Here is a 13,954-nt window from a genome sequence, read left to right as displayed (position 1 = left end):
ACATCAAGCTCAGTGATTCAGCTCTGTTGTGTGACTCAGCTGACAGGAAGCCTTGACAGTTTTCTGTAAGTTGTAAAAAGACAGAATGGTGTGACAGAGGAAATAAAGATCACACTTTACAATTAATGTTCCAACAGCGTCATATAAAAATATTAGCTTTCAACTCATGTTAGGGGGACATAAAAGTCTACAAAAATAAAATAAACAAAGTCAAAGTCGATTTATTTTAAAGGGCAGACATAGGAGGGGCATATAATCACCGCATGTCTTCTAAATAAAAGAATTACATAAGCCATCTGATGACTATAGGCAAGGCAAGTTTATTTGTATAGCACAATTCAACAACAAGGTGATTCAAAGTGCTTTACAGAGACATTAGAAACAAAAACAAATAAAAAGCATGGTTTAAAATTGATTAAAACAAGCAAACAAACGATGGAGTTAACTCCCTTTGATTTAACAGAATTAGAGGCTATGCTAGCAATGCAAGGCTTTAGCTGTTGACTTCAATGAACAGAGGAGCTGTTCAGTTCGTCATGTGTATGCACCGCATCTGATTTGATTTAAAGCATGTGACTTAAAAGTCCTTGTAATTTTAAAGGACTTACATCCTCATTCTTGTCAACTGATCCACAGCCTATTCATTTAGCAAACAGGAAATGCTACTTGTTATATTTTAGACCTCGTAAGATGTAAATCCAGAACTTGCAGAAGCCAAAACACTAAACGTACTGAAAGGTGAAGAGATGAGTAAGACGAAGAGCTCCGAGCACTGATGCCACAGATACTAATCCAACTTAGCGTAAATGGGACGTGGTGGGATGACCAACCACAGTTGACAGTATAAGATGGACATAGCCACTATGATGTCACTCATGGGTTTTGGGCTCCATATCTTAAACCTGGTCTAGAGCAGGGGTGTCAAACTCATTTCACATCATGGGCCACATACAGCCCACTTCTTAAGTGGGTCGGACCAGTGAAAATCCCCTTTCTGTAAGTGTAAAGACATTTAACTACACACATTCGATATAAGAAAAAGAAGTGCGATGTCAATAGCACAGCTTTTTTTTCCTACATGATAAAGAAATGCTGCTGTGGTTAACAAAGATTTGTAAAATTAGAGAAAAGGTCCTGGTAGATCATTTTCCAGATTCTCCTATAGTTACAAAACTGATTTATTCACAGATATGTTTATGTGGACCCTTTTAAAAAAAAAAAAAAAAAAAAAAACCCAGACATTTCTATAGTCAATAGTCAAAAAAGGAACTTTTCGGTCATTTAAATGTTTATCTATTACTTAATTACTTTGTTGTAGTATTAACGGCCGTGGGTGACATGTTTATCGGTAGGAAAAGCTGTAAAACGTATGAAAATGCAGTAAAAACTTCAAAATCTATGCTCTACTTGACATTTTTTAAAGCCGTCCAGTGGGGCAGATTGAAGTCCTTACTGGCCCCCAGGTCTTATGTTTGACACCACTGGTCGAGAGGTTGTAAGATACCAGCAAGATGAATTCAACAACTTTGACAGTATAGAAGACAGACACGGATTCCACATCACAACAGTGAAGCCAACACTGAAATGCTTTGATAAATGCTTAGCCAATGAGCACGCGGTTTCACAGCCAGATCCTCGTCACATCCAAGTGAAACTGAAGCACAAATTTATTTACAAAATGCACCAACACCATAAACTTGGCGGAGGTCCAGTTGATGCATGGGTAAAGCTTCTTACTAAAGATGCAAGCAGACAGCTGCCACTGTTGGCACACCTGTCAAAGTCAGTCACATCGCCAGCTTTAACGCTTGTGATTATGAAAAGTGACAAGTCCTGAAAAAAAAGAAAAGAATTCAAATTTAACCATAACCTGTAGGTCCTCAAGAATCCCTAAAAATGTTGAACATGCCAAACGTTTCAAATAATGAAGTCAGAGTATCCCTGTGAATGAAAAAGTCTCAAGAAGGCTTCAGAATGCCCTAAGCACTTGTTATTTTCTACTTTTAACGCTGTATTGCACCACAGCGAGAAACATCTCTCAGGTACACAACTCTGTGTGAATACAGAGCTCCACCCCTCTTGTCAAACCTTGTGTTTGTGAAGGGCAGCCAATCAGAAGAAAGGCTCTGACCCTAAAAGTATACGTGCTGAAATGGCTCGTTTTAAACAGGATAAACTGAGATTTAGCACCCAGACCCAGATAGGATAAATAGAGATTTTTTTATTTTTTTAAACTGTAAATCAAGTAAAGCCACTCCAGTAGAAGAATAAAAAATGAGCCCATCTATGTTTTGGTTATAATACTAGGGACTTGTTACAGCATGTGTGCACAAAGTCCAAAGTTCTAGCATTCATAAAAGAGCCATTCCCAAACTGCTGCCAAGAAAGCATGAAAGCAATATACTATGGAATGTTCGTTTTTAAATTCCACAAACTATTTCCTTCTGGGAAGCAGACTCGACCCAGGAACTACAGTTCACACCAAAAAAAAAAGTAATGAATGTCTACACCAAGTTGTAAACCTTCAGGGTTAAAAAAAAATGAAACCAGCAGAGAAGTTGCTCTAATTTTCTAACTTCAGTCACAACAATAAATTTAAAGCCTGGCACAAAAGATGATTTGGGGGGTTGTAGTTACTCCTTCATATCACTGTACAGCTGTATCATTTTAAGGCTTAAAGTTAAAGGCATGGCTTTGATAGACAGGTGCCCTGTAGCACTTAGCTGGGTACCTGTATCTGTAAGCTGTGGAGTTTAAGCATGCCAAGCAAGCAGCATCTATAAGTGCACTTATAGATCTGGTGTTTAAATGCACTTACACATTTAATCGAACAGTATAATGTACACAAGAGTGACAAATATGCCACGCAATCGTCTTCCCCATGAGAATCCTGCAGATCCAGAGATTTATTCTAAAAACTGTACACAGGCAAGCTGCTCATCATAGCAGGATGGAAAGAAGAATGTCCCCAACTTTTTCAGTCAATGTCTTACGTCACGAAGATGACAGCCAAGTAATCAGGCTGAATTCTTCACATGGTACAATTTTCTTTTTTATCTTCTTTTGAAACCATCCCTCAAAGACTATTTATAAGCCACTAAGTCAACATGAATGACTGCTGGGACACCCTAAAACCTGTTTACCTCCCCTACAGGGAATACAGTTGTTTTTAATTTCTCAGCTTTTCCTGTTCTGTCAAGTGAAAAATGACTGAAGTGAAAAGCTCTTTTTTCTGAAGTCTAAAGACGACTCAGGCGTGTCACTCCACGTGTTGATTTGAATAGACCCCAACAGCTGCTTGAGTTTAGTTGCAGCTGTGTGCTAGCTGTCACACAACAAGACTGGAGTGAAGGTGGTTGTCAGAAAGGTGTAGTAGTTTAGTATTAGTCACACGCAACGTTACAAAACAACCACAGCACAGCCAAGGCTTGTCTTAGTTAACCTAACACCACAGGTGAAAACAGTGCTTCACCCTCTGTACTAGCGTGTGACGCAGAAGGGCGTGTGAGCCGTGGGTTGCCGACCTCTGATCTAGATAGTAACGGCTGCATGGTTACTATCTAGATGGATTTCTCAAGTCCATTTAACATGATCCATCCACTGCGGCTGAGAGAGAAGCTACAGGAAATGTAAGTAATCATGTCCACCATCTCATGGATTGCATACTACCTGACACACAGTCTGCAGTATCTGAGACTTTAGGATTTGTTGAGGTGCCATACTGGAGCTCCACAGGGAATTGTGCTTTTTCACATTGCCTTGTACACCTCAGGCTTTTCAGTAAAACTCAATATACTATGTTATTACTAATGGGAGAGAGTGGGAGCACAGAACACTAGGATATTATTTTGTGGAGTATTCTGGGAGGAATCATCTGCTTCTGAATGTGAATAAAATCACATAGACTACTGAAGGATGAGTACGGCTATACAACTCCTGTCTATCCTGTTGATGTGGTGGAGGAGTACCTGTGCGCCCGGGTTTCCACATCAATAACAAGCTGAACTGGAAGCCCAACACAGAGGCTCTAAACAAGACAGAGAAGAGCAGCAGTGGTGGGTGCCAAAAAAGAAAAAAGAAAAAGACAACATAATATTGCAATATTCCGTGTGGAAATATTGTGTCACTACAGGCACACTAGATATACTTATTTTATTAGAGGGCTAACCATTCTGCAATAACGTTAGCCAAGGAAACTTAAATGAACTGAACCGAAAAACTATCCAGCAATCAACTAATTGCAACTCTTGGTGACTAATGGTTGCCCAGAGTTTGAGGACGTTGTGCACTCATGATCACTTGCACAGGTCGCCCGATCGGACGCAACTGTCTGCAAACAGTTGCAGTGTAACTAACTGCAGTTTTTCTGACAGATTATTGAAGGTTTATAAACAACTGCCATTTATTTTTCTATTATCAAAAGCAGATTGCATGTAATTACCAAGTAGACCCCATTCAATCGCACACTGATAGCAGACTCTCTCATGCCAACATTTATGACAGGTTTTAGTGACAATGTTCATATGCTTTACAAGCTTATTTTACAGCAAAAATAACTGAAGCGAGATAACTTTATCTTACTGGATTTTGAGGACATAATTTGCTGTGTCTTGTTACTCCCAAATCTAACTAGCTAGTTCTACTTCATCACAAAGCTCAGAGCCTTTAAAGCTGGGGTCCCCAATCCCAGTCCACGAGGGCCGGTGTCCTTGCAGGTTTTAAATCTCACCCTGGGTCAACACACCCGTATCACATGAGTTCATTACCAGGCCTCTGGAGAACTTCAAAACATGTTGAGATGCAGGGAGAGCAGGGAACAGCTGGGGGACAGAGTGTCTCGAGAGTTGGAGACAGATGGAAAGGTGAAGATGCAAGGAGTAGAGGTGGTAAAGGTGGATGAGTTGGTCAACCATCCAAAGCAACAGTCAGTGCATGAGACAGGTGCAGCAGGTGGAGACGATTGCCTGGGGTGATTTTTGAGGAGGATAGCAGTAAGAGTGAAAGGGAAGGATTAGAAGGTGGTAGTGAGACCTGCTGTGATGTGTGGTTTGAAGACTGTGGCACTGACCCAAAAAAAAGATGAAGACAAGACGCCGAGCTGGCACTGACCATGATGGACAAGATTAGAAATTAGTATATCCGACAGACAGCTCGGATTGAGCAGTGTGAAGACAGGGAGACAAAGCTGGGCTGGAGGTCGATGCTAAAGATAGGGTGAGATGAAGGGAAATGATCCGCTGTGGCAACCCCTAAGGCCGAAAGACTATCATTATTACATCATAAGTTCAACTGCTATTTCCAAAATAAAAAAACAAATAAAACATAGCTGGTTTCTTATTCATTCCCATGGTGCACTGCGTGTCAGTTATGAAAACTTCCCCATATGGTTGCTGAGTCTCGTGAAGTTCATTACTGGATATTGATGCGCTAAATGTGACTCTAACTATGGTTATCATTTGCTGTAAACGTGTTATTTTCACTCGAAATAAGTCGGGGTTGGTGGCCAGACATGTTCACGTATAAAGGATTTTAAGACTTCGTGAAAACAGAGGGTCAAAATATTCGTGTCCGATGATGGGTGCATTAGCAAGAGCTACACTAGCAAGGCAAGCTAGAGGTGAGAAAGGCGCTAAGAGAAGTAACACTACAGCGGCAGAAAAAGCGCACTTTTGTCCTCGTGTGTCTTACCCTCCTCGCCGGTCCCGTGCACGGAACACCCGGTCAGATATCCGGGTAAAAACCCCAGCTATGGCCGGTGAGTACACGGAGTACACCAGCCTCCTCCAGGACATGGGAGCCGCCATTGCTGCAGCACTGCGAGTTTGAAAAAACTTTATAGACACCCCTCTCAGTTCACATACACAGACGCTTTCTACACTGTGCAGTACACAAGATTGTAGTAACAGCTCAAACCGTGCCAAGCAACTTCAATTCAGTTCAATTCAGTTGTATTTGTATTGCTTCAAAGCACAACAACATTTGCCTGAAGGCGCTTTAAACTGAAAGGTAAAGACCTTACAATAATAAGACCCTACTGTAATAGGTAAGGTGCTTTTCTTTTAATTAAATAAATTAAATATCGCTGGTTTGGGATCTGTTTTTCTGTGATTTTGGGGGTGATTTTAAGTGTCTTTTAATGACCTGCAAATTATTTATGCTCCATTTTTAAATTAACCACCAAGGCACTCTTTAAAAAAGACATATGTGACCACAGAAAAGCTTAAAGATATATTTTTGGTAACACATCTTCCTGTTCAGTTACCTGTTAAAGGTGTGCCTTGAAGATTTTCAGTCATGCAATGCATGACGTGCATTGTTTCAGCCGACTGATAAATGTGTGTGTATGTGTTTATATTTGGAAGGCTCATAGCACATGAGAATCTTCTTTACTGCTGTCTTATAACAACAATACTCGCAGCAGTACGTTTCAGTAGAATGATATGGAGAACAATCAGGACTACTATCTAACTTTACTGCTTTATTGATTTCAAAACACTTTAAATATGAGTTGATATCTTTTATGGCCTTACAGCCTATGTTTGTTCTTGGATTGTTAATGAACATATTAGAAAGAAAGACCAGTAATCATAGCATTTGTAATTGATTCTCACTATTTTTCAGAGTAAATTTAAACCTTTTTCTCCTCTAAAGTTACAGATTTGGCTCTTAATTTAAAACGAGTCACTCTTTCAACCTTTCATTACATATAGGGCATTTGCATGCTCAAGCAACACTGTAGGCTGTTGCTCAAGAGCATTTGCAGTAAGTCAGATGTTTCCTGACACGGACACGACACAGCGGACTGAGGGACCCCTATCTTTAAACATAAGCCAGTTTGTTGTAGGTCAGATGCTATTTATCCTTCATGCTGTTCAGAAACAGAAGGGAGAATGCAATGACAGCCCATGTTGATGTTGAATAGCTTGAAAATATCTGACCTTAAGGTAAGGCTTTGTTTATGGAAACTCAGCAGAGAGATTTGTAACAGCACAAGGAAATAGACATAAACCTTGAAAGTAGGTTACTTGATTATTTCAGTGAAACACCTAAAAAAAAATTCTACCTGTGCTTTTTTTCTTAATTTGTGCACATGTGCTTTTGTATTCTGTGTTTGTCCAAACAAACTACAGCAAATTTAATAAATAGTAGAGTAACATTCACTGCGGTACAGTTTTAAAATACTTGAGTCTTTACTCAACCTCAGCAGATTAAATATTGAATAGATACGAGTACTTTAATTCACAGCATTATGACAACTTTTCACCTAGATACAAATTTAGGGGTGCTTTTTTAAAAATAAAAAAATAATAATACTTCTCCTACCTATCTGGGATTACTGAGACCTGATATGTATTAAAACTAAGAATAATATTTGCATACATTAAGATATTTTTTGTTTAAGTCTTTAACAGAAGTCTGTGCATTTTCCTGGTAATCCTGGCAATCTTCTGCATCAGTAAAAGTAACCCTGCTAAAAACAAAAAAAAGTAAATAAGATTTTTATTACAATCCTGCTGATTTTCCTTTAGGGAGAAAGAACAAAATGTCTTCTACGGGTGTGAATATGTTTATATAACCCATATTTTCGGGGGAAATGCTGATTTCTACATAGATATCAACACTTGGATGCATTATTTTATATGGAACTGAGGATTTTTAATGCTTTAACGGCAGATCTGAGTGTTAGATGAATGCAGAAAAAAAGAAGGGTCCTGCAGTGCATGTACAAGCATATTATGGTTAGTTATTATAGCGAGAATATGTGGAGTATGTCTCTAAAACATGAGCCATAGCTGCGGTTTTATATTGTGCCATATGTGGAGCTTTTAACTTTTTCACCTTGTCGAGAAGGGAATCCAGCAGCAGTACCAGGAAACAGCCCGGTAAAGGTCACGCTGATTATTTATTGGCGATCCGCCAAGAGCGGGCGCGAGCCCGCGCGTGTGTTCTTTTGCGTGCGTGAGCGTGCGTTCGTGTGTTTACTGGAAGAACCTCTGAACGGAGGGGGGCGGAGCTTTACGAACATCGGCTTTACTCACTGGAAACAACCTCCAGTAAACCTCCTCCCCTCCCCTCCTCCCCCAACACACACACACGGGGAGTTCTCCGGCAGATACCGCTGCCGACACATTCCTCTGCTCGGTAAGGAAACCCACACGCTCTTTTGGATACTTTTTTATGGATTTTAATGCCTGAGTTAATATTTTTTCAAGCACTACTTTCGGGTAGTTTGCGTATCTTTTCTTTTGGCGACGAGCGGCTGCGGCGCTGGGCTGAGTGTATCCACAAGGTAAGTTAAAACATTTAAAAGCGGTTCGCTGGTCATCGTCTTAAAGTAGGCAAAATGACAGAAAACTGGGGTATGGGGCACTTTAAAGCGCTGTGGTTTTATTTAGCAGCTCGGGCTCTCGCTGAAGACGGTCCTAAAAGTGTTAATGCTCGGGGGGTTCGCAGTATCATCAGTAGTGGACCGAGTTTAACGCCAGTGGCTCCGTAGCAGTTCTGAGTCGCTATGGCGCCTGCACTGTCCGGTGAAGCCGACTTCCAATTCCCGTAGAGCCTGCAGGGTATCTTGGGAAACCAGAACCAGACGGGACACCTTTTCAGTCATCGTGAAACCGGAGAACGGGGCCTCCGAGCAGGAATACAGCTATTTAGCAAAGAGAAATGGAGGGGGTTAATAGAAGAAAAAAAATTGCGCTGGCTGTACTCTTTCACAGTGACCCCGATTCAGAAATCCCTTGTTGCGGTGCGCCCGATCGAAGACAATTGAAAGCAATCAGGATCCAGTTGCTGTCTGGCTGCACGGTGCAGCAGCACGAGTAAGCAGTGCATTCATTTAAACTAAATATAACCTGCCTGCTCGCTGCCCGCTCATGCCATATGCATTTGTTACAGTCGCCATAACTGCATTTTTATGGGGGTAAACTGAGAGCTTCAGTGTGGCACAGTGGCCATTTATTTCTCACTGCCTATGCAGGAGTGAAATTCAAATGAGGCTCTATGGCTCTATATTTGCAAGCCAAGATGAGGTTATATATAGCTGGAAGTGCTTAATCTTTGCTCACTGTCTCCCTCCAGCTGTGTATAGGTGCTCTCTACCAGCCCCTCTCTGGATGCATCAGACTCCTCTTCCCCGGGGCCCTGGACCCGGTGTGTGACCCCGCCATCCTCACCCCGCTCCCCCCCTCGTCTCCCCTCTCGCTCTGCTGCCGACTCTCTTCCACCTGTCCAATCCCGCGCTCCTTTTCTGGGCCCCCTGCCTCTCGATCAGCAGGGAGAGGCAGGGGGCCATGGCATGGCCATGGTAACCTTTGCAGGACACAACCCCCTTGCCATGAGCAGCATCACCTCTCCAGAGGGCAGGGTTCAGGGGTCGAACTTTACCCCGCATCATTTCAAGCCCTTCAGCTCGCATGAACACTACCAGCAGGTCAGTCACATCTGAGGAGTTAGCTAAACTATTACGTTTTGTGTGTGTGGTTTCTTTGGCATTCTTGGAAATTCAACATGGCTTTTTTTTTTCTTTTTTTTTTTACCCGTTTCAGGTGATGCGTGCACTGCATAAGCTTCAGCAGAGTGGCTTTTACTGGGGAGCTGTCGGAGGCCGGGAAGCCAGCTCCCTGCTACGCTCTCAACCCCCTGGCACTTTCCTGGTCCGTGACTCCTCAGACCACCACCACTTCTTCACACTCTCTGTCCAGACAACTAAGGGAACCAAGAATCTGCGAATCCACAGTGAGGGAGGAGGCTTCTTCCTACAGCCAGACCCCCAAAATACCCAGGAGCTCCCGCAATTTGACTGTGTGCTGAAACTCGTAGCGCACTACATGGGGAAGGGGCAAGATACTGAAGGGACCAAGGAACGGGCGAGTGGGGACAATCCAGGAGAGACAAAAACAAAGGCACACAATGTTTATCTGATCCATACCGGTGGGGAGAAAATCCCACTGGAATTGCGTCGACCCCTCTCGACTTGTCTCTCCAGCCTGCAGCACATGTGCAGGAGGACGCTGAACAATCAGGGCTTGGGGGCGTCTGAGCGGACTGAGCAGCTCCCGGACACACTTAGAGACTACCTGGAGGAGTATGATGCTCCTATATGACTGACAGGAACTGCGACAGGTTCTACTGCATGGACCAAGTGCCAGGATTACAGCACGGACCAGCTCTCGGTGAATGCGAGATTGTCTGTGTGGACATAAACTGACCAGACTGAGCCTTAAGTGCTAACATGAGGTCAGTTTTCCAGAATCAGCTGATCACTGATCTACTCTGGGTCACCCGCTGACCTTCTGGGGATGAGGAGTGTGATTTGGGTAACCGACGATTACCTCGTCCGTCCTGCTTTGCAAAAACACACAAAAACAAAAACACTGACCACTCAAGTGAGTGGCAGATGAAGCCTGAGGTCAAAGGTCAACGTTTCCTATGACTGACTGAGACGCAGAGCAGTGCCTCGTAGAAGATTAACCTGACTGGTCAATATTAACGATGGCAGCGAAAGGCATGATCAATGCACCACCAGTGATATTTTGGTGGGTTTAATGTGCTTCAAAGCTGCTGCTGTCTGCGTGACATTTACAACTGGACAGACAAACGGCAGTGGGTAGAGAGAGTGGGGGGTGGGGGGTTTCAGAGAAAAGGCAAAGTCCAAACGAGGGGGGCCCTGTACAGAGAACGCACAGGATTTGTTTGTCTGAGCGTGAGTGTGTGTGTGTTTGTGTTGTGGTGGTGCACACATTTCCATTGCTGCTTCCCGCAAGTGTTGCCTCATAGAGGGGGAGTGGGACGGTCATGCACTCTAGCTCCACATATGCAAACACACACCCACACCCTCAAACACACGCACAGGTATATAGACCACATGAAGGTTTTGTTAGCATGGGAGTTTTGGGGGGATGGGGGGAGGTTAAAAAAATAATTACTAAGCATTTTCTTCTCCTATGTGTTCCTTGTTCCTGATCCATAACCATTTGACTGCCCAGCCCCCCCTCCCCCTGCCTTTTTGTTTCAGAGATGCATGTATGCTTTGACAGTGACAGAAAACAGGCCGCTCTTGCCGAGACAAAAGCTTTTTTACCGGGACAAAAGCCCTGGCATGGGACCAAACAAAACAGCAGACCTTATTTTTATCCCGACTGGCTGGAAAAATGTCAGCGACACTGTAAAGCTCCTTGGGGGAATGATGATAATGGTGATGATCCCAAAGATGCGGAGAGGGCGAGGATTTTAAAGCAGAGGGAGGAGTGGGATTGGGAGAAGGAAACTGAAAATGAGGGGTAGACTTGGGGGAGAAAGGTGGGAGGAGACATACTGGTATACAGCTAAACAAAAACTCCGATAAGAGGAAATGATAGAGCACAACAGGACGCCGCTCCTGTAAATATAACTGCCCTGTGTGAGGGGGAAAAAGATTTTAGCTGAGTCTTATTTCTGTCTTGGATTATCATCTCCGGCTCATTTCTATTTGTTAAAATGCCCCAGTGTGTTTGAATATCTGTCTGCCTTCTCCTGTAACTTCAGAAAGGATTTGTATTTTTTACTTTTTTGTCTACTTTTCCATCATAACCTCTGGAGGAGGAGAAGTGAACAGTTGGACTTGTCTGAATGTTAAGGATACACTACACTTTTCCCTCAAGTGATTCTTAAAAAAGAAAAGAAAACAGCCTTTTGTAAACCAGAATTCAAAACTTAGATTTGATCAAAAAAAGGAAGTGCTTTTGCTGTTTGACCCGTACCTGTGATCCATATTGGAGTGGCAGCCTTTTATGTTTTTGTCTGTTTGAGCTCACATGGCCACTCGAGGTGAGGGCGGCACACTTTTTTTTTTTTTGGTCAAATCTGGGTCACATCAACACCAACTCTTTCTTCTTTTTTTTTTTAAAAAACATGTGTTGCACCGGTGGACCACGTGTATGTGAATCATATTGTCTTTTATAAAGACTCTCTCGCAACAGGCTGGCCACTAGTCTGGCAATACAAGCTGTAATACCTGAAATGACAAAGCATTACAGAAATAAATGAAAAGGAACGTTGCACATATTTATATTTCTAAAATATTTCAATAATTTATATTAAAAAGCACTATTTTTACAAAAGTCAATGCATTTGCCTTGTGTCTTAATTTACTGTTTTTGTTTTGTTTTTCTTCTTTTGAACTTCCACCAATTCAATATTGACTGCACACACTTTTAATTTACTCTAATAAATTGTAAAATGGTTTTTATTCCAGCAATTCCTGGCCTCACAGCAAGACTATTTACTTACAATTGGGATTTCCTAGTTAAACAAAGCAGTGTTTATTCAGTCGGCACACTTTGAAAAAGAGTGAGCAGCAGCACACGAGGAGGACGCACATTCATCACCGGGTTAAAGTTGCTCCGATCCACGCTTCTCCGTTTCTTTGCCAGAGGATTGTGGATAAATTCCACAGGGATTGGAGAACGTATAGGGAAGGATGGAAGGAAAGGATGGAGGGAGGGCACAGCTGATGTGCACATGGCACAGTAACAAAGGGTTTCCCAGAAGGAGAGGGTTTAGGTCAACGTCATGCATGCACACTTTGACACAGCAGTCACTGTGTGGAGAGCTCACTTTGGGCTGGACCTAACTGGAAAGGAATGCAGTGGGGTTTTATACATCCTGCCTGAGGGGCTGAAAGAGGATGGTGTCCTCCAGGGAGTGTGTATGGATATGTGTGTGTGTGTTTGAGGTCAAATAGGTGAAAGGGTCCACGTGGAGGAGATTTATGATCGTCTGTGGTTTTAGTTTTTTTGTCTTTTAGTGCGCAGCCAAAGCAGAGTGTGTGTGTGCGTAAGTGGTTGGTCAAGCTAGATTGCGCCTGTTGGTAAAATTAAGCAGGAGGTGAGTTTCTTCATTTCTACACCCCCCCCCCCCCCCCCCCCCCCCCCCTCATTTCCCCGAACACACACACACAGATATGGTTCCCATTCCCTGCATACCTTGTGCTCTGTCTGAGGCTGGCTTCCAGGAAAGAGGCCCTTTAATTGAGTTGAGTTTTTACGGCTCTTGCCTGGTGTTAATGTGTGTTTCAGAAGGAGGGAGTGTGTGAGGTAGGGGAGTCCTGAAGAGGAAATAATTGCTTAAAACAAGAAATAAAAGATGCTGAGAGAATATTAAAATCAGATAAGGAGGACCTGGGAGATTTTCCTGATTTTTTTTTTTAATGTCATACATGTGCTGTAAAAATGGTGGATCCTCATTTTAATATGGCCAAAGTTTCTACATTTAAGCCTTGTGAGCTAAAATTGAAGGCTTCAGACTCTTTTCTGCTCTCCTGTTCAAACCTTTTGTTTGAAAGGTGGCTTAAAGGAACTGCACCACAGCCCAGTGTAAGATAAACGAGGATTATTTTGAACTATGAGTCATGCAAAGCGACTCTGGTCAAGTCCAAAAGGTTAAAACCAACATTATTTTTTCTCTACTTATCTCCTCTCTCCTATGTTCAAGATGAGATTAAGCAGTTATATTTTGATCTCCCTCATATCCCTTAAAAAATAGAGGAGTAACCTCGTCTACCTCACTGGGCCAGCCGCCAGTGCTACACACATCTCTCTGGACTCGAGCCAACCTAAGACCTCTGTGGGAATCACAGGCTAATGTTTAATAACTGTTTTTACAGCTCACCTCAGTACAGGTAATTACAATGATTCAAAAACTCGGTTCCTCATTTTTTGCCTTGACACTTCCAGGAAAAAACGCATCCAGGGTTGCTGTTTGGACGCTGGTGTGCGTCTGTGCGCGAGTGCAGATGACACTATTTGTTTATGAGAGGAAAACTGAGTGGGCACTTGGAGAGAAGGATGACGTAGGTTAGGAGACAAACAGAAAATGAGTGAGCCTTCTTCCCAAAATCCAACCAGAACAATCCAGTTTTACACACAACACATTGTTCAAATAAGCCAGCTCAGCTCGCTGTGACTCATCTTAT

At 42.7% G+C, this 13,954-nt stretch overlaps 2 protein-coding genes across 6 annotated transcripts in view; one reads left to right on the top strand and one right to left on the bottom strand.

Annotated features, from left to right (window-relative positions):
- pgs1 (phosphatidylglycerophosphate synthase 1) overlaps positions 1–5,832 on the bottom strand; it is a 45,793-nt gene extending 39,961 nt beyond the window's left edge. For both annotated transcript variants that reach the window (XR_191332.3, XM_004556627.3), the window contains exon 1: positions 5,689–5,832. Coding sequence is in view for 1 of the 2 variants with exons in the window: in XM_004556627.3 (XP_004556684.1) it covers positions 5,689–5,804 (116 nt within the window). In the remaining variant the exon portion in view is untranslated. The remainder of the gene's footprint in view (positions 1–5,688) is intronic.
- socs3b (suppressor of cytokine signaling 3b) lies at positions 3,607–12,106 on the top strand. Of its 4 annotated transcripts, none has more exons than XM_004556631.6 (3): positions 3,607–3,629; positions 9,082–9,433; positions 9,549–12,106. In XM_004556631.6, the coding sequence occupies exons 2-3, from the start codon at positions 9,299–9,301 to the stop codon at positions 10,104–10,106; spliced, it is 693 nt and encodes a 230-aa protein (XP_004556688.1). In that variant the 5' UTR covers positions 3,607–3,629; positions 9,082–9,298; the 3' UTR covers positions 10,107–12,106. The 4 variants fall into 4 exon arrangements, with proteins under 4 accessions (XP_004556688.1, XP_004556687.1, XP_004556686.1 ...); XM_004556630.4 differs by lacking the exon at positions 3,607–3,629 and adding an exon at positions 6,863–6,944; XM_004556629.6 differs by lacking the exon at positions 3,607–3,629 and adding an exon at positions 8,037–8,142.
- The last annotated feature ends 1,848 nt before the right edge of the window (positions 12,107–13,954 follow it).

Source organism: Maylandia zebra, linkage group LG8 (genome assembly GCF_041146795.1).
Source record: "Maylandia zebra isolate NMK-2024a linkage group LG8, Mzebra_GT3a, whole genome shotgun sequence".
Classification (NCBI taxonomy): domain Eukaryota; kingdom Metazoa; phylum Chordata; class Actinopteri; order Cichliformes; family Cichlidae; genus Maylandia; species Maylandia zebra.
This window is presented reverse-complemented; position numbering and strand designations above follow the sequence as displayed.

Excerpts from the sequence above, each read along its gene's own strand:
- socs3b (XM_004556631.6), top strand. The coding sequence starts at position 9,299 with ATGGCCATGGTAACCTTTGCAGGACACAACCCCCTTGCCATGAGCAGC. Across the intron at positions 9,434-9,548 it reads CGCATGAACACTACCAGCAG|GTGATGCGTGCACTGCATAA; the intron begins GTCAGTCACATC and ends TACCCGTTTCAG.